Here is a 24,901-nt window from a genome sequence, read left to right as displayed (position 1 = left end):
AAGTTCTTTTTTGAAGATTATAAAAAGTCACAATTTCTTACTATAAGATTGCTACCCACTATGTGTGTGTGTGTGTGTGTGTTTTCCAAATCAGCTGTCCTAGCTTGCTCCGGCATGCCTGGACAGAACTAGACAAGCCCCAGCCTATAGTGCATGCCATTCCTTATTTGGAGATGCTTCCCTAAAGATCCCTGGGCAACTTCCTTTACTTTCTTTGTTCTGTTCCCCTTACCCAATTAAAAAAGTTTTAAACTAATAGCCAATCAGGTAAAGTGTAAAATGTGAGGTCCTATTCAGCCAATGGAAAATGGACACAGCAGTAGGGTAGATGAGTCAGATTATAAATAACTCTGTCTCCTTTGTTCTGTGTGTTCTCCTGGCTGGACAGCTTTTGAGTAGCACCCTTTCTGCAGAAAGTAAAGCTTGCCTTGCTGAAAGATCATTTGTTCCTGTGTTGTTGTTGTTTTTTTTGTTTGTTTGTTTGTTTTTGGGGTTTTTTTTGCGACACCAAAAACTTCATTCCCAACAGGGATGCTGCGACAGGTGGATCACTTGAGGTCAGGAGTTTGAGACCAGCCTGGCCAACATGGTGAAAACCCCAGGCTCTATCAAAAAATGCAAAAATTACTCCAGTGTGGTGGCACGTGTCCGTAGTCCCAGCTACTCGGGAGGCTGAGAAGGGAGGATCTCTTGAACCCAGAGGCGGAGGTTGCAGTGAGCAGAAATAGCACCATTGCACTCCAGCCTGGGTGTGATACTGACTCCTTCACACAAAAAAATACGCAAACAAACCAGCCAAATTAAATTTAAAGGATTTGTTTGTTTGTTTGTTTGTTTGTTTTTTCGAGATGAAGTCTCACTCTGTCGCCCAGACTGGAGTGCCATGGCGCGATCTCGGCTCACTGCAAGTTCCGCCTCCCGGGTTCACACCATTCTCCTGCCTCAACCTCCCAAGTAGCTGGGACTACAGGCTGGGACTACCACCAAGCCGGACTAATTTTTTGTATGTTTAGTAGAGATGAGGTTTCACCATGTTGGCCAGGATGCTCTCGATCTCCTGACCTCTTGATCCGCCTGCCTCGGCCTCCCAAAGTGTTGGGATTACAGGTGTGAGCCACTGCGCCCGGCCTTTTTTTGTTTTTGTTTTGTTTTGAGACGCTCTGTCACCTAGGCTGAAGAGCAATGGCACGATCTCGGCTCACTGTGACCTCAGCTTCCCGGGTTCAAGCAATTCTCTGCCTCAGCCTCCCGAGTAGCTAGGATTACAGGCATGCACCGCTACGCCTGGCTAATTTTTGTTTTTAGTACAGATGGGGTTTCACCAATTTGGCCAGGCTGGTCTCAAACTCCTGACCTCAGGTGATTCGCCCGCCTTGGCCTTCCAAAGTGTTGGGATTACAGGCGTGAGCCACCGCACCCGCCCTGCCTTTAGGAATATTTTTTGAGTGCCTCCCTTTTTTTTTTTTTTTTTTTTTGAGATGGAGTCTCGCTCTGTTGCCCAGGCTGGAGTGCAGTGGTGTGATCTCTGCTCACTGCAAGCTCCGCCTCCCGTGTTCACGCCATTCTCCTGCCTCAGCCTCCCGAGTAGCTGGGACTACAGACGCCCGCCACCACGCCCGGCTAATTTGTGTGTGTGTGTGTGTGTGTGTGTGTGTATTTTTAATAGAGACGGGTTTCACTGTGTTAGCCAGGATGGTCTCGATCTCTTAACCTCGTGATCCGCCCGCCTCGGCCTCCCAAAGTGCTGGGATTACAGGTGTGAGCCACCGCGCCCGGACAAGTGCCTCCCTTTTCGAGTTGTTTTTCTTCGGTTTCCTTTTCCCCAAGAGAAGAATAAAAGGATTTTTGTAAACTGTTCTTTTATTTTCATTACTGCTTCGAGACGGAGTCTTTGGTCTGTCGCCCAGGCTGGAGTGCAATGGCACGATCTCGGCTCACTGCAAACCTCACTGCAACCTCGGCTCACTGCAACCTCCCAGGTTCAAGCGATTCTCCTGTCTCAGCTTTCCGAGTAGCTGGAATTACAGGCACAGCGCCACCAGGCCCGGCTAATTTTTGTATTTTTAGTAGAGACGGGGTTTTGCCATGTTGGCCAAGGTGGTCTCAAACTCCTGACCTCAGGTGATCCGCCTGCGTTGGCCTCCGAACGTGCTGGGATTACAGACGTGAGCCACCGCGCCCGGCCTTTTGTAAACTGTTAAGTCCATCTTTTCCGAGGAAAAGTGACTAATTTTTTTTTTTTTTTTTTTTTTTTTTTTTTTTTTTTTGAGACGGAGTCTCGCTCTGTCGCCCAGGCTGGAGTGCAGTGGCACCATCTCGGCTCACTGCAAGCTCCGCCTCCCGGGTTCACGCCATTCTCCTGCCTCAGCCTCCCGAGTAGCTGGGACTACAGGCACTCGCCGCCACCTCGCCTGGCTAGTTTTTTGTATTTTTAGTAGAGACGGGGTTTCGCCGTGTTAGCCAGGATGGTCTTGATCCCCTGACCTCGTGATCCGCCCGTCTCGGCCTCCCAAAGTGCTGGGATTACAGGCTTGAGCCACCGCGCCCGGCCCAAAGTGACTAATTTTTAAGGGATAAAGCAGTGAAAGTAGGCTGAGGTCATGGGGCACGAAGGGAAGAAAAGGTTGGGAGCAAAAAGAACTCTGGTGGCAGACAGTAGTGGGCAGGACCAGCAGAGATCCAAGAGAAGCCATGACCTGAGAGATCGATCTGGCCTCCGGGAGTGGAGACAGAGATACCGCCTGGGTGGGAGCGGGAACGTACTTGATTCTGACAGGCTGAGAAAGGAGAATGTCCCCGTAAAGGAGCTAGGCCTGAAATAAGGGGTGTGGCCGTGGCTGGATGGAGGAGTGAGTGAGGAGCAGAAGCGCGGCCAAGACTAGCAGCAAAAGAGGGTGGGCCCAGCACCGCCCGGGGCGTGGCCCCAGGACCCGGCTGGGCGAGTCAGAGGCTCGGGAAGGGGCGTGGATCCCCGGAGGCGGTTCCCGGGTTGCGGTGAGGGAAGTGGGTCGGGAGGAGAGATGGGCGGTGAAGAGGCCCGGCTCTGCCGGGGAGGCGGGCGGATCCGTGGCGGTGTTCAGAAGGGGCCGGAAGGGGGTGGCCGCTGGTCGGGCCCCGCCCTGGGGCCGCCTCCCCGCGGGTTCCGTTGGCTGTGGCAGCAGCTGACGCTTGTGGCGGCGGTGGCTCGGGGTGGGCGTAAGATGGCGACAGCAGCGCAGGGACCCCTAAGCTTGCTGTGGGGCTGGCTGTGGAGCGAGCGCTTCTGGCTACCCCAGAACGTGACCTGGGCTGATCTGGAGGGGCCGGCCGACGGCTACGGCTACCCGCGCGGCCGGCACATCCTCTCGGTGTTCCCGCTGGCGGCGGGCATCTTCTTCGTGAGGCTGCTCTTCGAAAGGTGAGAGCCCGCGAGCGAGCGGCTCGAGGGGCCGGGCGAGGGCAGGGGCGCCCCGCTGTGGGAAGGACCGAGGGCCGGAAGCAGAACTGCAGGGAAAGCCCGGAAGCAGGGGCTAGGGGAGCTTGGGCCGCGGCGGGTGATGCTAGGCGAGTGGGCGAGGTGGTAGCGGAGCCTGGGTGGAGAAGGAGTTTGGGGCGTGGGCAAGAGAAAGAGTGGGGGTCTAGGGGAATGCTGGGTCCCTTCAATGTTAGATCCGGAGTTGGCTTGGCGGGGGCGGTCATATAGGCCTCCTCCCAACCTCCAAGGGTCTTACAGATGAGGAAACAGGTTCAGTGTGAACTCTGGCAGAGGCCCCGAAGAGAGGGATAGGAAGGGCCCAGGAGAACCGCAGCTAGTTGTGACCATGGAAGCCGAGGAGTCAACCCAAGGGCCAGACGTTCCAAGGGAAAGGAATGGATTCATCAGAATTTTAAGATTCGTTAGGACGCTTGCGTTTCTGAGAACTGAGGGGAACAGGATTAGTTTGGGAGTTGGTTTGGTATGTCAACTCATGCACGTTTGTTGGTAGGAGGGTAGAAATCTGGTGGGGATAGGGTGTGGTGGAGCCCGAGGCTTCCAAAGTATGGAAAGATGTCAGATTAGTTGCAGAACAGGCCTTGGGGCCTGAAATGGAAGGAGGAGTGTTCGAAGGGATAGAGAGCCATAGGGCTTATCAGAGGACAGCTATATTGAGCCAGCTTCTTTTTTTTTGAGACGGAGTTTCGTTCTTGTTGCCCAGGCTGGAGTACAATGGCACGATCTCGGCTCAACGCAACCTCCGCCTCCCCAGTTCAAGCGATTCTCCTTCCTCAGCCTCCCGAGTAGCTGGGATTACAGGCGCGCACCACCACGCCCTGCTAATTTTTGTATTTTTAGTAGAGAAGGGGTTTCGCCATGTTGGCCCGGCTGGTCTCTAACTCCTGACCTCAAGTGATCCGCCCGCCTCTGCCTCCCAAAGTGCTGGGATTACAGGCGTGAGCCACCGCACCCGGCCTTGAGCCAGCTTCTAAATGAGTTTAGCAGAATTGCAATATACTTTGTTCAACCATGTGATTTCACCTTTAAGTGAATGGATCATATCTGTTTGTCCAAGATATTCACTGAGGCTTTGGTGTGTGATATTATAATGTGAATTTATAGCTGTGGGTGATTTTGATCAAGTCTACTTAGACTCCAAGAAAGGAGACGTGTTTTTGCCATAGGCCTCAGGTAATGAGGGTGTTTCTTGGACAGCTGTTCGTTTTGCCTTTATCCAAGCATAAATGATTGTAATGCAGGAATGCCCTTTCTGGGATGGGACTATGCTGCAGGTGAAACAATCTGTTAATTTCTGAAAGATAGCATCTGTTTGGGATTGCTTCTTCGATTTGCCTACTATTTTTGACTCAAATCTTTCAAAATATTGTGTTCTATTTAGCTAGTCACTCGTCCATTTATTCGTAGTATTTGTGTGTCATCATCAAAATGCTCTGCCAGACGTTCAAGTGCAAAAATAAAAGATGCTTAAGTGAAGCAAATGAAACCCAAAGATCTAAATGGCTTTCCTTGGCCCTTGAGGCCGAGTCTCGCTCTGTGGACCAGGCTGGAGTGCAGTGGTGCCATCTCGGCTCACTGCAAGCTCCGCCTCCCGGGTTCATGCCATTCTCCTGTCTGAGCCTCCCGAGTAGCTGAGACTACAGGCATCCGCCACCACGCCTGGCTAATTTTTTGTATTTTTAGTAGAGACGGGGTTTCACGGTATAGGCCAGGATGGTCTCGATCTCCTGACCTCACGATCCGCCCACCTCGGCCTCCCAAGGTGCTGGGATTACAAGCGTGAGCCACCGCACCCGGCCTTGTTCTGTTAAGTGTAATCATTGTATTTAGTCATCCTGGAATCTGGAGTGGAGGCACAAACTGCTTGTCTCTCTTTGGAATAAACTAGATCCAGGTACTCTCTTCCATAGTCTCTGTATAGGAGGGCCAAAAAAAAAAAAGGAGGAAGGCAATGTAATGACTCCAAAGGAATATACACAAGTCAGGACAAAAATTTTTTTTAAAAGGTGATTTTCATAGAAAAAGATCTCTGCTTTTCATATAAATATGTGCCAGTATGGAAATTTCCCCATGTTAGTGATAAGAGGAAATAGCTTGTTGCTTATAAACACCCATTTTATATAAATTTACGTATCTCTTCAGATTCCAAAGTGTTCCCTCAGATGGCTGAAGACATATATACCCTGGCAGAGCTGCTGGAAGGGATCCTTTACCTGTGGGAATTCTATCTGAGTGTTTCTATGGTGCTCCAGTGTCAGGGGAGTACAGGTGGATGGGAATACCGAACTGAAAGCATTCTAGTATGATAACTCTTGGCCAGTAAGGACGGGCACCTTGTTTGTCTCATGTTTGCTCTTAGGAAAATTTAACCCTAGAAGCACTCTCTCTATTTTGGTTTTTTAAGACCCATTACCTCAGTATAGAATTCACTGCTGAATTGCCAGTTCCTCTTTTACTGTTCTGGTCTTTCATAAAGAAAATAGAGCCACTCCACTCTTTTGTTGTTGTTTTTGAGACAGCGTCTCAGTCTCACCCAGGCTGGACTGCAGTGGCATGAAGCTGACTCCAACCTCGACCTCCTTGGCTCAAGCAATCCTCCCGCCTCAGCCTCCCAAGTAGCCGAGACCATAGGTGCGCACCACTATGCCCAACTAATTAAAAAAAAAATTGGTGGGGCGGGGCATGGTGGCTCACACCTTTAATCCCAGCACTTTGGGAAGCCGAGGCGGGGAGATCACTTGAGGCCAGGAGTTTGAGACCAGCCTGGCCAACATGGTGAAACCCCATCTCTACTAAAAATACAAAAATTCGTATTTTTGGGCATAGTGGTACATACCTGTAATCCCAGCTACTCAGGAGGCTGAGGCATGAGAATTGCTTGAGCTGGAGAGGCAGAGGTTGCAGTTTGCCAAGATCGCACCATTGCACTCCAGCCTGAGCAAAAGAGGAACTCTGTCTCAAAAAAAAAAAAAAAAATTGTAGAGGTTGGGCACGGTGGTTCATGCCTGTAGTCCCAGCACTTTGGGAGGCCGAGGCAGGCAGATCGCTTGAGGTCAGGAGTTTGAGACTAGCCTGGTCAACAACATGAAATCTCATCTCTACTAAAAATACAAAAATAGGCCAGCATAGTGGCAGGTGCCTGTAATCCCAGCTACTTGGGAGGCTGAGGCAGGAGAATGGCTTGAACCTGGAAGGTGGAGGTTGCAGTGAGCTGAGATGGTGCCATTGGACTCTAGCGTGGGCAACAGAGCGACACTCCATCTCAAAAATAAATATTGGGGCCTAGCATGGTGGCTTACACCTGTAATCCCAACACTTGGGGAGGCCAAGGTGAGAGAATTGCTTGAGACCAGGAGTTTGAAATCAGCCTGGGCAACATAGCGAGACCCTGGTTCTACAAAAAATAAAAATGTTAGCCAGATGTGGTGGCATGCATCTGTAGTCCCAGCTACTCAGGAGGCTGAGGCAGGAAGATGGCTTGAGCCCGGGAGTTCAAAGCTGCAATGAGCTATGGTAGCGCCAGTGCACTCCAGCCTGGGCAAAGGAGTGAGACCCTGTCTCTTAAAGAAAGAGAGGCCAGGCGCAGTAGCTCATGCCTATAATCCCAGCACTTTGGGAGGCTGACTCAGGTCAGGAGTTGGAGACCAACCTGGCTAACATGGTGAAACACTGTCTCTACTAAAAATACAAAAATTAGCTGGGTGTGATGGCGTGTGCCTATAATCCCAGCTACTCAGGAGACTGAGGCAGGAGAATCTCTTGAACCTAGGAGGTGGAGGTTGCAGTGAGCCGAGATCATGCCACTGCACTCCAGCTTAGGCAATAGAGCGAGACTCTGTCACAAAAAAAAAAAAAAAAAAAGAGAGAGAGAGAGAAATAAAGAGGTATATTGGGACAATTAGTCATCTTTCCCACATTTTCTCTTTTTTTTTTTTCAGAGCCCAAAATCCTTGCATGCCTTTTCTCATTCTAAAATCCTACCTATTTAGTTTGTAGAAGCGATTTATGTAGTAATCACAGACTGTTAGAAGCTAGAACTCCGACCTCCTTTTACAGACAGTTACTAAGGCTTAGAAACATCCTTCAGCTTTTCAGAGGTTGCAATATACAACTGGTCTTTTTCCCCAGCCCAGTGCTCTTTCACTGTTTGATAGGGCCATCCATCTTTTCCTATTCCTTAAACCCCCTTTCAAGTGTTAAGATTTAACTTCTTGTTCTAGTATTCTAGTATTTGAAGAACAAATTAATTTCCTGTTACACACTTCATATACATTTTTCTTTTTTTAAAGAACAAATCAGCCAGGCACGGTGGCTCATGCCTGTAATCCCAGTACTTTGGGAGGCCAAGGCGGGTGGATTACCTGAGGTCAGGAGCTCAAGACTGGCCTGGCCAACATGGTAAAACCCTGTTTTTACTACAAATACAAGAAATTAGCCTGGTGTGGTGGCATGCGCCTGACGTCCTAGCTACTCAGGAGGCTGAGGCAGGAGAATCGCTTGAACCCAGGAGGCAGAGGTTACAGTGAGCTGAGATCATGCCACTGCACTCCAGCTTGGGCAACAAAGTGAGACTCTGTCTCAAAAAAAAAAAAAAGGAACAAATCTGTACTCATCCTGTTCTTATTTAATATTATCCTTTTGACTTGAACTTTGCTTTTTTTTTTTTTCTTTTTTCTTTTTTTGAGACGGAGTCTCACTCTGTTGCCCAGGCTGGAACACAGTGGCTTGATGTCAGCTCACTGCAGCCTCTGCCTCCCAGGTTCAAGCAGTCCTCATGCCTCAGCCTCTCGAGTAGCTGGGAATACAGGTGCACACCACCACGCCCAGCTAATTTTCCTATTTTTAGTAGACACAGGGTTTTACCATGTTGGCCAGGCCGGTCTTAAACTCCTAGCCTCAAGTGATCCACCTGCTCAGCCTCCCAAAGTGCTGGGATTACAGGCGTGAGCCACTGCATCTGGCCAACTTTGCTTTTTTTTGTTTGTTTGTTTCATGTCATTACTGCATATTTAAATGAGTCTTACACTATAGAGATAAATAGTCTCTATTTGTGTTTCGAGAATCTCCCAAAGAGTAAATATAAAGGGTACGATTTGCTTTTACTTTCTCTCCCTTCTCATCAACCACGCTGAGCATTTATTAAATATTTTTTAAGTTTCCATATTCCCTGTAGAGAACTGTAGCCTCACCTGATGGGGATGATTTGGAAAGCCATCTGACCATAAGTTAAGTATATCTAGCTAACTATTTTGTTAAAGAACTGCAGAAAGGTGATTATTACCCTCCAAAGCACAGAGGCTTGCCTTTGTGGGCCTCTGTTGACTGGTTGCATTGCAGTGGACTGTACTCTTGCACAGTGCCTCAGTGTAGCAAGTGAGTATTTATAGAATGATTGAGAAGAGTCTACTCTTATCTACTCAGATGCCCTGAGGAGTAACCCAGAATCTAGATCTTCAATCTGAAATAGATATCTGGCTTAAGAGAGGAGAAATTATAATTTCTTTGTTTCTGTTGTTAAATTTCACCATACTATGCTCGCATGTTGTGCACTGTTCTATAGCTTCTCTTTCTCCCCTCTCCTCTTACACACACTCAGGCTACCCACTGTTACCTACCAAAAGAGAGATAAGAAAGTCTTCCACTTGTTGCTTCTTTGAATATTGTGTGCTGATTTAGGGAAAGAGTAGTCCAAGGTGTGGTCCAAGTTCAGGTAGCCTGTTGGATCTGACTTAAACTGAATCTTAAAGATAAAATTGTTTGAAACTTGGTATTTAGTCCCTTGCGCACTTTTCCCTAGGATCAAGTAGGAGTTTGAGACAGTATTGATACCATCAGATCTATATAGGTTCATTTATTTTAAATACGGTATTATAATATGTTTTATATTGCTAGAAGAAAACAGTTTTGTGAATTATACAGGAGATAGCTGAGAGCTTTCACCGCTGCTTATTCATTATTCCAATCCCCTCTTCTCTCACTACTTCAAGGCAACCTCACTGGAGTGTCTAAAGAGTCTTCTCAATGCCATTCTCTCTCAGTGGGGATTGAATAGACTCATTTGCTGGCCTGTCATGAAACTGACAACAAGAGTAGTGATTCATTTTCTTGCACATGTTTCCATTTATTTCCTTTTTTCTTTTTCTTTGTTTTTTTCTTTTCTTTTCTTTTTTTTGAGACAGAGTCTCGCTCTGTCGCCCAGGCTGGAGTGCAGTGGCACAATCTCAGCTTACTGCAACCTCCGCCTCCTGGGTTCAAGTGATTCTCCTGCCTCCGCCTCCCACGGAGCTGGGACTACAGGCACCTACCACCACACCCAGCTAATTTTTGTATTTTTAGTAGAGATGGGGTTTTGCCATGTTGGCCAGACTGGTCTCGAACTCCTGACCTCAGGTGATCCACCCACCTCAGCCTCCCAAAGTGCTGGGATTACAGGTTTGAGCCACCACACCTGGTCTCAATTTTTAATTGATTACATATTGACAGTACTTTTGACGTATCAAGTTAAAACACATTATCAACATTAATTTCACTTTTTAAAAAATGTGGATATTAGAAAATTTTAAATTACAGGCTGGGCACAGTGGCTAATGCCTGTAATCCCAGCACTTTGGGAGGCTGAGGCGGGCAGATGACTTGAGGTCAGGAGTTCAAGACCAGCCTGACCAACATGGCGAAACCCCATCACTAAAAATACAAAAATTAGCTGGGTGTGGTGGTAGGCGCCTGTAATCCCAGCTACTCAGGGGGCTGAGGCAGGAGAATCGCTTGAACCTGTGAGATGGAGGTTGCAGTGAGCCGAGATCGTACCATTGCACTCCAGCCTGGGCAACAGAGCGAGACCCTGTCTCAAAAAAGAAAAGAAAATTTTAAATTACACATGTGACTCACATTATATTTCTTTTGGACAGTGGTGATGATGGTAATTCAGACAATATTAATAATAATTGAGAAAATAATTTTAATGTAAATTCACATGTGATATACTTTTTAGGATTAAAAGATGATGCAGAGGTATTGGATGTTCCTTTAAACAATGAATCTAAGAAATTTTAGTGAAAGTAAGATTTTTAAATGTAAATTATTTCCTGAAATATTCAAATGAATGGTTATATTCTATTTTGAGTAAATTTTTTTTTTTGAGACGGAATCTCGTTTTGTCGCCCAGGCTGGAGGGCAGTGGCGCGGCTCAGTGCAAGCTCCGCCTCCCAGGTTCACACCATTCTCCTGCCTCAGCCTCCTGAGTAGCTGGGACTACAGGCATCCACCACCGCACCCGGCTAATTTTTTGTATTTTTAGTAGAGACGGGGTTTCACTGTGTTAGCCAGGATGGTCTCGATCTCCTGACCTCGTGATCCGTCCGCCTTGGCCTCCCAAAGTGCTGGGATTACAGGCGTGAGCCACTGGGCCGGGTGGCTTGAGTAATCTTTGACAGTTGCTTCTAGCCAAGCATTGCTCTATATTTTTGCCTTTTTACATATATCTTCTCAGTGTTAATGATCTATAAGCAAGTTTGTCAAGTAGGTAAATGTTCATGCAGAACTGCACAGCTCTGATAAGGCATTGAGAATAGTCACACTCTTACTATATCTCTTCTGTAAAATACAAGTTTTCTTATAAAGATATTCCTTGTAAGTTTTCAGTTTTTGGGTATTGTCAGCATTAGTAAACAGTCTCAATTACAGGCATAAAATGTCTCAAACTAAATCAGAATGTCATGGTTGTGTTTAGGGAAATCTCCAGTTATAGACTGAAATCGGTTAACTTGCATCTGATTCCCCAGAAATCAGTGATCTCCTACACTTGATAAGCACCGAGCTGGTAGGCTATCTGATGACCCAGGAGGGTAAGGCTGAGTTTTAATTTCATCCTTACGAGTGGCACTTTTCCATGAAACACTTTGCCTCTTAGTTGAGAATTAAGTTTTCACCCATTTGTTCATCTGTTCATTCTTCAACATCTATTTATTGAAAGCTTAGGATATGTCATATCAAACTATATGTCATGGTTTTAGAAGCTGGACAAGATAAATGTAAAAATAAATAAGCCAAGGATGAAAAGGTGAATAAACCATGATTTCTACCCTTGGAGAGAGCAAGAAAATCAGTGGTTATCACTTGTGTGTGTTTGTGTTTCTATTTTAAGCAAATGCATTAAGTTGTGTAATTATCCATTGAAAAAAGATAAATATGTTTAATGAAAGGAACAAATGAGTTTATCCTACCACTTTGGCCTGAATTCACTTCAGTGTCCTCTCAGTAGAATTCTTCTAGTACATTAGAATGATTAGATTTACAAAAAAGATACAATCTACATGTGTTCCCTGAGAAAAACATCTATTACAGATTTTTTTTTTTTTTTTTTTTGTCATGGTCTTGCTCTATCACCCAGGCTGGAATGCAGTGGCACGATCTGGTATCACTGCAACTTCCACCTCCTGGGCTCAAGCCATCTTGCCACCTCAGCCTCCCAAGAAGCTGGGACTACACGCATGTGCCACTGTGCCCGGCTAATTTTCGTATTTTTTGTAGGGAGGGGGTTTTGCCATGTTTACCAGTCTGGTCTTGAACTCCTGAACTCAAGTGATGCTTCCACCTCAGCCTTCCAAACTGCTGGAATTACTGGCGTGAATCACCCTGCCTGGCCTAGAGTAGATTCTTTTTTTTTTTTTTTTTTTGAGGCGGAGTCTCGCTCTGTCGCCCAGGCTGGAGTGCAGTGGCCGGATCTCGGCTCACTGCAAGCTCCGCCTCCCGGGTTTACGCCATTCTCCTGTCTCAGCCTCCTGAGTAGCTGGGACTACAGGCGCCCGCCACCTCGCCTGGCTAGTTTTTTGTATTTTTCAGTAGAGACGGGGTTTCATCATGTTAGCCAGGATGGTCTCCATCTCCTGACCTCGTGATCCGCCCGTCTTGGCCTCCCAAAGTGCTGGGATTACAGACTTGAGCCACCGCGCCCGGCCTACAGTAGGTTCTTTTGCTTCTGTCTAGATAGGGTCAATTATTGTTTCAGGTTTGATCATTTTTTTGGACAAGTTCTTTTTTCCTCATCTAATATTCTCTTGACTTTAGTGAAGTCAAGGAGCTAGGTAAAGTGAATAATGTCAGAAACATTTGTCAGGTCACAGCTGGAATTTGAAGAGAACCATTTCAGAGATCTTGAATGAACTGCCCTATTTTTGGGGGATGACCTTGAGATTGGGCTCTGTGTATGGACTTGTCTCCCCCATGAAACTGTAGGTATCTAATGCAGTACTTTGTACATTCATATTAGCTATTCAGTAAGTGTTTATTGAATGAATGACTCTGAAACCTACTTCTGCTTGAGATGTTGTGACTCTAGTAGAGTAATTCCTTTTTTTTTTTTTTAATTTTCCTTCCTAAGAGGTGGAATCTTGCTTTATTACTGTATCAGTCAGGGTTCTCTAGAGGGACAGAATTAATAGGATAGATATATAAAGGGAAGTTTATCAAGTATTAACTCATACTATCACAAGGTCCCACAATAGGCCTCTGCAAGCTGAGGAGCAAGGAAAGCCAGTCGGAGTCCCAAAACTGAAGAACTTGGAGTCCGATGTTTGAGGGAAGGAAGGGTCCAGCAGGAGAGAAAGATGTAGGCTGGGAGGCTAGGCCAGTCTAGTCTTTTCACGTTTTTCTGCCTGCTTGCCATGCTGGCAGCTGATTAGATGGTGCCTACCCAGATTAAGAGTGGCTGTGCCTTTCCCAGCCCACTGACTCAAATGTTAGTCTCCTTTGGCAGCACCCTCACAGACATGCGCAGGATCGCTGCTTTGCATTCTTCAATCCAATTAAGTTGACGCTCAGTATTAACCGTCACAATTACCCAGGTTGGAATGCAGTGGCCATTCACAGGCCTGATGTCACTACGGCCTTGACCTCTTGGCCTCAATCAGTCCACCCACCTCAGCTTCCATGGTAGCTGGAACTACAGGCCCAGCTACATAACTTCCTTCTTGACTCCTGAGATCCCTATGCTATATAGCAGTGGGTTCTCACATCTTTTGCTCTCAGGACTCTTTTATATTTTAAAAAATTATTGAAGACCCCAAATATTTTTTGTTTATATGGGTTATATCTATCAATATTTTCTCTATTAAAAACTAATACTGATAAATTTTTAAAATATGTATTAAACCTCACTCTGTCACCCAGGCTGGAATGCAATGGCATTCAATGGCAATGCAATAGCCTCCACCTCCTGGCTCAAACAATCCTCCCACCTCAGCCTCCCCAGTCACTGGGACCAGAAGTGCATGCCACCACACCTGGCTACTAATTGTTTTATATATATATATATATATATATATATATATAGTTTTTTTGTTGTTTTGTTTTTTGAGACAGAGTGTTGCTCTGTCACCCAGGCTGGAGTGCAGTGGTGCGATCTCAGCTCACTGCAACCTCTGCCTCCCAGGTTTAAGCAGTTCTCCTACCTCAGCCTCCTGGGTAGCTGGGACTGCAGGCGTGCCACCACACCCAGCTAATTTTTGTATTTTTAGTAGAGACGGGTTTCACCATATTCCTCAGGCTGGTCTGAAACTCCTGACCGCAGGTGATCCACTCGCCTTGGCCTCCCAGAGTGCTGGGGATTACAGGCGTGAGCCACCACGCCCGGCCACTAATTGTTATATTTTTTGTAGAGACAAGATTTTACCATGTTGCCCAGGCTGGGCCAATTTTGTTTTTATTTGATTTTATTATTATTATTATTTTTGAGGTGGAGTCTCGCTCTGTCGCCCAGGCTGGAGTACAGTGGCACACGATCTCAGCTCAGTGCAAGCTCCACCTCCCGGGTTCATGCCATTCTCCTTCCTCAGCCTCCCGAGTAGCTGGGACTACAGGCACCTGCCACCACTTCCGGCTAATTTCTTTGGATTTTTAGTAGAGACGGGGTTTCACTGTGTTAGCCAGGATGGTCTCGATCTCCTGACCTCATGAGTCACAGCGCCCGGCAATTTTTTTTTTTAATGGCCCTCAAAGGAAACCAAAGATCACTTGAGCACAGACCATGAAAGAAATGCTGGGTTTGGTGGTATAGGTATCTTGAAAAGTGCAGTACCTTGTACACAGGGAATCCTATTCTTTTAAGAATTTACTCAGAAGAATGTATTGTAACTTTTTGTTCTCAGGGATTGTTTTTCACTTTTAAAAATTACTGAGGACTCCAAGGAGCTTTTGTTTATGTGGGTTACATATACCCATCAACTTTACCATGTTTTAAATTAAAGTTTAGAAATTTAAGAAATGCTGACCGGGCACAATGGCTCACGCCTATAATCCCAGCACTTTGGGAGGCCTAGGTGGGTGGATCACCTGAGGTCAGGAGTTCAAGACTAGCCTGGCCAACACGGTGAAACCCCGTCTCTACTAAAAATACAAAAATTAGCCAGGCATGGTGGTGCATGCCTATAGTCCCAGCTACTTGGGCGGCTGAGGCAGGAGAATCACTTGAACCTAGGAGCGGAGGTTGCAGTGAGCCAAGATAGCGCCACTACATTCCAGCCTGGGTGACAGAGCGAAACTCTCTCTCAAAAAGAAATTTAAGAAATGCTTATTAGTTCATTAAAAATAACAATAGGCCAGGTGCAGTGTTTCACACCTGTAATCCCAGCACTTAGGAGACAGAGACAGGAGAATAGCTTGAGCTCAGGAGCTCAAGACCTGTGTGGGTAACATAGCAAGACCTCGTTCTCCACAAAAAGGGAGAAAATAGACAAAATTATTAATACATCGATTTACACGTTAACATAAATAAGCTTTTTGAAAAATATTATTTTCCAAAAGAAAAAATAGAAGAACAGCGTTGATTTTACATTTTTGCAAATCTCTTTAATATCTGGCTTAATAGAAGACAGCTGGATTATCCTAGCAGCTTCTGCATTCAATCTCTCGTAATATATTGTTTTGATTGAAGTATGAAGAAAAGATGGCTTCATACAGCTTTGTCATTGAAAAGCAGGAAGTATGTTAATAGCCCTTTCAAATAATTTGATGTTTATCTTTGATACTACACCAAAACACAAGTAGCAGTTGTTTTTTTTTTTTTTTTTTTTTTTTTGAGACAGAGTCTCGCTCTGTCGCCAGGCTGGAGTGTAGTGGTGTGATCTCACTGCAACCACCAACTCCCTGGTTCAAGCAATTCTCCTGCCTCAGCCTCCCGAGTAGCTGGGATTACTGGCATGCGCCACTGCACCCAGCTAATTTTTGCATTTTTAGTAGAGACAGCGTTTCACCGTGTTGGCCAGGATGGTCTCAATCTCCTGACCTTGTGATCCGCCCACCTCGGCCTCCCAAAGTGCTGGGATTACAGGCGTGAGCCACCCACCCAGCCACAAGTAGCAGTTTCTTAAACGTTGATTGCTAAGTTGAATCTGAAGCCATATTAATGAGCTTTCCATTTTATTATGTTAGAATCCATTGTTCTATGTTAATTGTGTTTTGTTGTTGTTGTTTTGAGGTGGTGTTTTGCTCTTGTCACCCAGGCTGGAGTGCAATGGCGCAGTCACAGCTTACTGCAACCTCCGCCTCCTGAGTGCAAGCGATTCTCCTGCCTCAGCCTCCCAAGTAGCTGGGATTACGGGTGTGTGCCGTCATGACCAGTTAATTTTGTATTTTTAGTAGAGATGGGGTTTCACCATATTGGCCAGACTGGTTTCAAACTCCTGACCTCAGGTGATCCGCGCGCCTCAGCCTCCCAAAGTGCTGGGATTACAGGCGTGAGCCACTATGCCTGGCCTATATTACATTTTGAATGGACATCATGTATCCATCATTTGGAAAATACTGGTTCATTCAGTTATACAAATGTCCCACATGTCAATATGATATTATACAATATTTAAAAATCACACCTGTAATCCCAGCACTTTGGGAGACTGAGGCAAGTGGATCACAAGGTCAAGAGATCGAGACCATCCCGGCCAACATGGTGAAACCCTATCTCTATTTTAGTAGAAAAGTACAAAAATTTAGTACAAAAATTAGCTGGACGTGGTGGTGCACGCCTCTAGTCCCAGCTACTCAGGAGGCTGAGGCGGGAGAATCGCTTGAACCCAGGAGGCGGAGATTGCAATAAGCCAAGATCGTGCATGCCACTGCACTCCAGCCTGGCAACAGAGTGAGATTCTGACTCAGAAAAAAAAAAAAAAAAATCCTATTAGTTTATCTCATTATAACCAATCTCATCAGAAAAGTCTTAAGTATTGAGTTGTCAGGCTGAAAGGCAGATAAAAGTTTTCTTTTTTTTTTTTTTTTTTTTTTTGAGACGGAGTCTCACGCTGTTGCCCAGGCTGGAGTGCAGTGGCGCGATCTCGGCTCACTGCAAGCTCCGCCTCCTGGGTTCACGCCATTCTCCTGCCTCAGCCTCCTGAGTAGCTGGGACTACAGGCGCCCGCCACCGCGCCCGGCTAATTTTTTGTATTTTTAGTAGAGACGGGGTTTCACTGTGGTCTCGATCTCCTGACCTTGTGATCCGCCCGCCTCGGCCTCCCAAAGTGCTGGGATTACAGGCTTGAGCCACCGCGCCCGGCCTCAGATAAAAGTTTTCTAAACATTCTAAGTTTAACTTGAAAGCTTGAATTTTATCATTGGCAACAGTGCTTTTCTTGAAATGACGGGCTCACATCATTTATTATAATTATTTCTAGTATTATTATTATTATTTTGAGACAAAGTCTTGCTCCGTCGCCAAGGCTGGAGTGCAGTGGCAGGATCTCAGCTCACTACAACCTCCGCCTCCTGAGTTCAAGCAGTTCTCCTGCCTCGGCCTCCTGAGTAGCTGGGATTACAGGCGCCTGCCACCACACCCAGCTAATATTTATATTTTTAGTAGAGACAGGGTTTCACTATGTTGGCCAGGCTGGTCTCGAATTCCTGACCTCAGGTGATCTGCCCGCCTCTGCCTCCCAAAGTGCTGGGATTACAGGCGTAAGCCACTGCATCCGGCGTCATTTATTTTTGAGAAAGTGTTTGCTAAATACTCAAGAGCTGAATGACATTAGTTTGTCAGTCCTTTCAGGTAAAAATGGTATTCTATGGAAAAAGTGACTTAGTTTATTCTGCTCGCAATAGTCATACAAATGGTTTTCCTTGAGAGCCATATACTTTGGTATGCATCAGAAGTGCTTTTTGGGTACATCTATTTTATCACAGAATAAGTGGAGACTGGGTTTCAACATGTTGGCCAGGGTGGTCTCAAACTCCTGACCTCAAGTGATCCGCTTGCCTCAGCCTTCTAAAGGGCTGGGATTACAGGCATAAGCCACCGTGCCCAATCACAGAATACTTTTAAAAAACATATTCAAGGGTCAAGATTTAATAAAAGTAATAATTTGTAGTGCTTCATCAGGGACATTCTTAAGCAAAACTGGCATATTTTAAAAATTGAGAAGACATAGCTCTACAGTATAGTAACTACTAGTATGGTTTGGTGTCACTACCTTGATTTGGTATAAAGTACCATAACGTTTTACCTACCATGGATTTGCACAATCACTGCAAATGTCAACACAGTGAAAAAGGCAAATAATAATATTGTTATGAAAATAGTTTAGTTTGTAGAGCCCCTGAGAGTGCCTCAGGAACCCTCAGGGGTCTGCAGACCATACTTGAGACCCTCTACCGTAATTGAATGAGGTTAGTGAGGGTGAATGTGTAGAGTACAAAAAGAACCTCTAAGTGAACCCTGAGGAAACACCATGTTGTAGGAAAAGGCAGAGGAAAAATAAACTGCAAAGGAGATAGAGGAATGACAGCCATACGTTATTTGATAATATTAATAGTTGGTATAGGCCACGCACAGTGGCTCACACCTGTAATCCCAACACTTTGGGAAGCCGAGGCAGGTGAATCACTTGAGGCCAGGAGTTCGGGACCAGCCTGGTCCTGAACAGGTACTAAAAATACCTGTAATCCCGGCTACTTGGGAGGCTGAGGCAAAATTGAACCCAGGAGGTGGAGGTTGCAGTGAGCCAAGATCACGCCATTGCACTCCAGCCCAGGTGACAGAGGGATGCTCCATCTCAAAGTGGGTGTTTAGTAAGTGTTTACTTTGTCCTAGGCATTGAATCCTCATTAGTAAGTTTATGAGGTATGCAGGCACTACTGTTATCCTCATTTTACAGATGAGAGAACTGAAGCACAGAGTAACTTGTCCAAGGTGACTCAACTAGCAGTGCTTACCAGGCAGTCTAGTTCCACTGCCAGAGAGGGAGAGGGAGAAGATTAGGAAGAGTATGGCAGTAAGGAAGAGAAAAGGGCATTTCAAGAAGAAGGTTAGTCATTAATGATTTGGTTGGTGCAAAAGTAATTGTGGTTTTTGCCATTAAAAGTAATGGCAATTACTTTTGCACCAACCTAATAAAATGCTGCTGAAAGGTCAAGTAAGATAGAGGACTGAAAAGCATCCATTTGTTTTCACAATAAGGAGATCATTGACAACTTTGGCAAGAACAGCTTCAATGGAGTGTAGGGACAGAAGCCAGAGGGGAGAGGAAGGTGAGTTGAGGAATGTGTGGGAGTTTAGTTGTGAGGTCGGGGAAGGCCAGAGGGTGCTAGGGACCGGCAGGGATGTTTTAAGATGTGAAAAACTTGAGCATGTTTAAGATCTGATGAGAAGAAACAAGTTGAGAGTGAGGCTGAAGATAATAGAAAAAAGGAGGGATAAGTAGAATGCAATTTCTGATCAGTAAAGAGTACAGGGAGATTGGTTTTAGATGTGATTAGTTTAGATTGAGTGATTCTGATAACAAAGTTGAGGGCATTCCCTTTCCTAAATGCTTGAGGGTCTTGGCTATTTCTACTTCTTTCCTCCTGTGTCTTTAACTGCTTTAACTCACTGCTGTCTTTTAGAGTCTTTACTTTACTGGAATTTCTTTGGTAAAGGTTACTACAGATCTCCAAATTGCCAAATCTAGTAGATACTGAAGTCCTAGTCTTGGTCTCTCCCTTATTTGATACAACTCCACCTCTGACCTTCCTGTCCCCTAAATTCACCTTTTATGCTGATGTTGTTCAGGGTTCTGACCTCAGTTCTCTTTTAAGTTTATATTCCTTTGGTATGTAATCACAGTCACCCCCACAAATTTAGCTACCACTTATATTCTTATTCATTTGTATTCATATATTCTCTTCTTTCTCTCTCTCTCTCTATATCATACCCAAGCCCCTTTTCCAAGTGTATTTGCATCCGAGACAGTTCCATTTTAATGTCCCATGGGTACTTGAGATTCAGCAAAAACAAAACTCAACTCATCTTTAACTCCCAAACTTTATTTTATTTCATTATTTTATGTTTTGGAGATAGCATCTCACTCTGTCACCCAGGCTGGAGTGTAGTGGCACAATCAGGGCTCACTGCAGCCTCTACCTCCTGGGCTCAAGCAGTCCTCCTGCCTCAGCCTCCCTAGTAGCTGGGATCATGGGCACATGCCACCACACCCAGCTAATTTTTAAAAATTTTTTGTAGAGATAGGGTCTCACCATGTTGCCCAGACTGGTCTTAAACTCCTGTTCTTTTTATATATCTACTTTGGCACTTTATATTTTTCTAGAAATTGATCTAAGCTGGTGTTTCTCAATCTGGTCATATTGCTGCACACATACAAAATAACATTTGTGGCTGAGTGTACTGCTCGCGCCTGTAATCCCAGCACTTTGGGAGTCGGAGGCAGGTGGATCACTTGAGGTCAGGAGTTCAAGACCAGCCTGGTCAATGTAGTGAAACCCCGTCTCTACTAAAAATACAAAAATTAGCTGGGCATGGTGGTGCATGCCTGTAGTCCCAGCTACTACTTGGGAAGCTGAGGCACAAGAATCACTTGAACCCGGGAGGCGGACGTTGCAGTGAGCCCGGATCACACCACCACACTTCATTTCAGCCTAGGCATCAGAATGAGACTCTGTCTCTAAATAAATATACAAAAAACATTTGCATTATACAGTAAGGTATATGAGGCCAGAGACTACAGACTAAAGGTTTCTGGCTACCCGAAGGCCCCACAGATCACCCTGAAAGCTAAGATCAGTATCTCAGCATAAGTATAGCCCATTTGTGTTACTTGCCACCATAAAGTAGTCGAGAAGCTTAATCTAGACTTTGGTTTTATTTGTGTATAATTCATATTCATCAGTGGTGTAATGAATCACAAAAGTAGCATTGTTAGTATATAGATCCTGTCTTTGATAGGAAAAAGCAAAAGCAATAGGTAATTTCATCCTAATTAACCTAGGCTTAGGTCAACTGCTGCCATGTATCTGGAGAGCAGGAAAAGGGCAGAATGAAATGATCTCTACAAAGTAGGACAAATCTAATACTGTCAGGATGGGTCACTAGATTCGTGTTCGTGGAGTTACAGGTGGAAAGTAGTAGCTTATTTTTATAGACCACTAAATGCCTGCTTAACTAAAATCTGCCAGGAAGGGAAAAATCTTGTCTGACAAATTGTTTTAAAACGTGGATCGATCCTGGAGAACACAGAAAGCCACACTAAAAGTATGATTTCTCAGTATCATCGAGCACAGCAGTTTTCAAACTGTGATCTCAGGACTCCTTTACAATCTTAAAAAATTTTCAAGGATCCCAAAGAGTTTTTGTTTATGTGGATAGTACCTATCAATGTCTACTGTTTTAGAAAAAAAAAAATAGGGAAAATGTACATGTTTTCTGTATTTACACATGTATAAAATGTGTATATATATATTTTTTTGTTTGTTTGTTTGTTTTTGAGACAGAGCCTTGCTCAGTCGCCCAGGCTGGAGTGCAGTGGCGTGATCTCGGCTCACTGCAAGCTCCGCTTCCCGGGTTCTCGCCATTCTCCTGCCTCAGCCTCCCAAGTAGCTGGGACTGCAGGCGCCCACCGCCACGCCCGGCTAATTTTTTGTATTTTTAGTAGTGACGGGGTTTCACCGTGTTAGCCAGGATGGTCTCGATCTCTCGACCTTGTGATCTGCCCGCCTCGGCCTCCCAAAGTGCTGGCATTACAGGCGTGAGCCACCGCGCCCAGCCTTTTTTTTTTTTTTCTTAGATGGAGTCTCGCTCTGTCACCCAAACTGGAGTGCAGTAGCGCAATCTCGGCTCACTGCAACCTCCGCTTCCTAGGTTCAAGCAATTCTCCTGCCTTAGCCTCCCAAGTAGTTGGCTAATTTTTTGTTGTTGTATTTTTAGTAGAAGATGGCATTTTGCCATGTTGGCCAGGCTGGTTTTGAACTCCTGACCTCAAGTGATCTGCCTGCCTCAGCCTCCCAAAGTGCTTGTATTACAGGTCTGAGCCACCACGCCCAGCCTATTTATTTATTTATTTATCTATTATCGAGACAGAGTCTGCTGTGTTGCCCAGACTGGAGTGCAGTGGCAAGATCTCAGCCCACTGCAAACTCCGCCTCCTGGGTTCAAGAGATCCTCTCACCTCAGCCTGCCTAGTAGCTGGGACTACAGGCATGTGCCGCCATGCCTGGCTAATTTTTGTATTTTTTGGTAGAGATGGGGTTTCACCATGTTGGCCAGCCTGGTCTTGAACTCCTGAGCTCAAGCAGTCTGCCCACCTCAGACTCCCAAAGTGCTGGGATTACAGGCATGAGCCACCGGGTCCAGCCTCTTTATTTTTGAGACAGGATCTGGCTCTGTCACACAGGCTGAAGTGCAGTGGCGCAATGACAGCCCACTGCGCGACTTCCGAGGGTCAAGCGATCCTCCCACCTCAACCTCCCAAGTTGCTGGGACCACAGGCATGAGCTACCACACCTGTCTAACTTTTGTGTTTTGGGCAGAGACAGGGTTTCACTACGTTTCCCAGGCTGGTCTCGAACTCCTGGGCTCAAGTGATCCATCTGTCTCAGCCTCCCAAAGTGCTAGGATAACAGGCATTAGCCACCGTGCCCAGTCCATATTTATTAATTCATTTAAAAATAGCAATGGCCTGGGAAACATGGTGAAACCCTGTCTCTACAAAAAAAATTTTTTTTAATTAGCTGGGCATGGCCAACACCTGTAGTCCCAGCTACTTGAGAGGCTGAGGTGGGAGGATCACTTGAGCTGAGGAGGTCAAGGCTGCAGTGAGCAGTGATCACACCACTGCACTCCAGCCTGGGTGACAGAGTGAGACCCTGTCTCAATATAAATAAATAACAATGAACTCATTACATTTTATGAAAAATAACTGTTTTCCAAAACAAAAAACTGAGAAGAGTAGCATTTTAACATTTTTGAAAATATCTGGCAGTTGTAGTCTCATGTCAGCGTCTGCATTCAGTCTGTTGTTATATGTCATGTAACTTGTGGAAAGTTCCACTGTACTCTCATGAGAGAGAAAGGATTTTTATGAAATTATAGAATTATTATGAAGATAGTTTTGACCTTGTAGACCTACTGAAAGGGTCTCTGGATTCCCCAGGGGTCTGTAAACCACACTTTGAGAAGTGCTGATGTAGCAGAAAGGATAAATGCCAGGCTCTGGAAATTGACCAGCCTAGGTATCTTTTTTTTTTTTTTGGAGATGGAGTATCGCTCTGTCGCCCAGGTCAGAGTGCAATGGTGCAATCTCAGCTCATTGTAATTTCCACCTTCTGGGTAAAAGCAATTCTCCTGCCTCAGCCTCCTGAGTAGCTAGGGTTACAGGCGCCCACCACCACGCCCGGCTTTTTGTATTTTTAGTCGAGATGAGGTTTCACCATGTTGGATAGGCTGGTCTCGAACTCCTGACCTTGTGATCCACCCGCCTCAGCCTCCCAAAGTGTTGGGATTACAGGCATGAGCCACCGCGCCCAGCCTAGATACCTATTTTATAAGTTATACCAAATGCCAGCCTTTTGTATGATGTAGAATTAGTAATTTCTCAAAAGCTATTAATTTCAAATAATTTCATTTTCTTCAGTAACGTAATTCATTAACTGTGTAACTAAATCTATATATTTAACTTTTATCACAAATTAGAAAAGAGTCTTTTCCAATCACATCTGGAAAATATCATAATAAAGCTTCATTCTGTGGCACAAAATAAACACTTAACAAGTATTTGTCAAATATTCTTAGGCTCCATATAGCTGGAACTGACTGGATATGAGTAGCTTTATGCTTTTCACCGAACTCTGAACTAATGAGGGCAGGATGTGAGCTAATGACAATGCTAGATTATTAAGTCCACACCATGATCCAGATAATAGTAATTTTAAAATTGGCTTCACCCAGGTGAGCAGAATATAGACTTGTTATATTAAAGAGGATTTCTTGCTTCTCACTTTCTGCTGGAGGTACTGGAGTACCCAGACTGAAATATGTTTCTAGTGAAATAATAATCGCTACTCTTTAATGAATGTTTACTAAATGTCAGGTATTGGTATAGGCATACATTGTATCATTTTATCTTTAACCCTGTGAGGTAGATATTGTCTCCATTCTATGGGTATGTAACAATCACAAGGTCTTTAAGCTGGTAAAATCTGTCTAACTGCAAGTCCTGAGTTTTAATCACCTGACTGCTTCCAGATTAAAGAAGCCTGGGTTGGGGGTAAGAGTAGGAATTGGAAAGGCTGTTTTCTGCCTTTGGATTTTCATGCAATTATGTTGATAGGAAAAGGAGGAGGAGACAGGGTTGTTTAGATGATTTTTATCTCTAATATGGTATCAACTCAACAACAAAGAATGACTGCCTCATTTACTCTTCTGAATGCTGATTAATCCTGGGTCGGAATTGAGCTCCAATAGAACAAGAGTGGGTTTCACTAAAACCTATTGCTTGTCAGTTACTGAGCAACTGCTGAGCACAGTACGTTGGTAAATATGAAAGCAGTCTATTTGTGTTTAGAAGGAGTTTAAACATGAGTTAGGGATTAAAATATTATTGGTATACAGAATAGTATACCAGTAAATGTAAATTAATGTATCCACTAGCATTGGCCTTTGAATGGAACTATTTTTTTTACCACCTGTGTAAAAGAGAATGTGTTACAGATGTGGCTAACTTTATGCTCTGAATAAATATTACCCTATGGCTCAGGAACTTTGGTGATAAGGTAAAAAGTTTTCATAGAGGGAGAAAAGTTTCTTATTTCTCAATCCCTCCTTTAGAGACAATATATTCTAGATTCAAATGCAGCTCAAGAAAATAGATCAATGGCACTCCATTTTACACCTCCCAGTCATATTTTCATTATGGGACTCCTTAAGATGCTAAGGGCTAAAACTGGTTTTGACTTATCCTGAAAGTGGCAATATAGAGCTTTTCCTAGTGCTGATATTCATAGAAATCTCTGGTTGTGGGGGAGAGTAAGATCCTTCTTGAAGAACCAAGGAATAGTTCCTCAATTTTCAAAGATTCAAAAGTTAGAAATTAATTATAATCAATCAATGATAACATCATAGAATCTTAGATACAGAAAAAGAAATTTTAGAAATCATCTCATAACCTCTTTTTATTTTTT

At 44.9% G+C, this 24,901-nt stretch overlaps 1 protein-coding gene and 3 long non-coding RNA genes across 14 annotated transcripts in view; 2 read left to right on the top strand and 2 right to left on the bottom strand.

Annotated features, from left to right (window-relative positions):
* The first annotated feature begins 3,170 nt into the window (after positions 1-3,170).
* The window catches only part of CERS5 (ceramide synthase 5), a 36,620-nt gene continuing 14,889 nt past the window's right edge, over positions 3,171-24,901 (top strand). For all 11 annotated transcript variants that reach the window (XM_077954171.1, XM_077954172.1, XM_001102810.5 and 8 more), the window contains exon 1: positions 3,171-3,397. Coding sequence is in view for 8 of the 11 variants with exons in the window: in XM_001102810.5 (XP_001102810.4) it covers positions 3,201-3,397 (197 nt within the window). In the remaining 3 variants the exon portion in view is untranslated. The remainder of the gene's footprint in view (positions 3,398-24,901) is intronic.
* LOC144332869 (uncharacterized) lies at positions 4,661-7,335 on the bottom strand. The gene is made up of 2 exons (XR_013401065.1): positions 7,277-7,335; positions 4,661-5,006 (listed from the first exon to the last, which is right to left on the bottom strand). It is a non-coding gene; the product is annotated as an uncharacterized LOC144332869 (long non-coding RNA).
* LOC144332868 (uncharacterized) lies at positions 15,521-23,140 on the bottom strand. Its single transcript, XR_013401064.1, has 3 exons — positions 22,569-23,140; positions 18,838-21,220; positions 15,521-15,609 (listed from the first exon to the last, which is right to left on the bottom strand). It is a non-coding gene; the product is annotated as an uncharacterized LOC144332868 (long non-coding RNA).
* LOC144332871 (uncharacterized) lies at positions 15,637-24,865 on the top strand. The gene is made up of 3 exons (XR_013401067.1): positions 15,637-15,920; positions 21,324-21,471; positions 23,230-24,865. It is a non-coding gene; the product is annotated as an uncharacterized LOC144332871 (long non-coding RNA).

This window comes from Macaca mulatta, chromosome 11, assembly GCF_049350105.2.
Source record: "Macaca mulatta isolate MMU2019108-1 chromosome 11, T2T-MMU8v2.0, whole genome shotgun sequence".
Classification (NCBI taxonomy): domain Eukaryota; kingdom Metazoa; phylum Chordata; class Mammalia; order Primates; family Cercopithecidae; genus Macaca; species Macaca mulatta.
The sequence above is the reverse complement of the archived record's forward strand: the minus strand, read 5'-3'. Positions and strand labels throughout refer to the sequence as shown.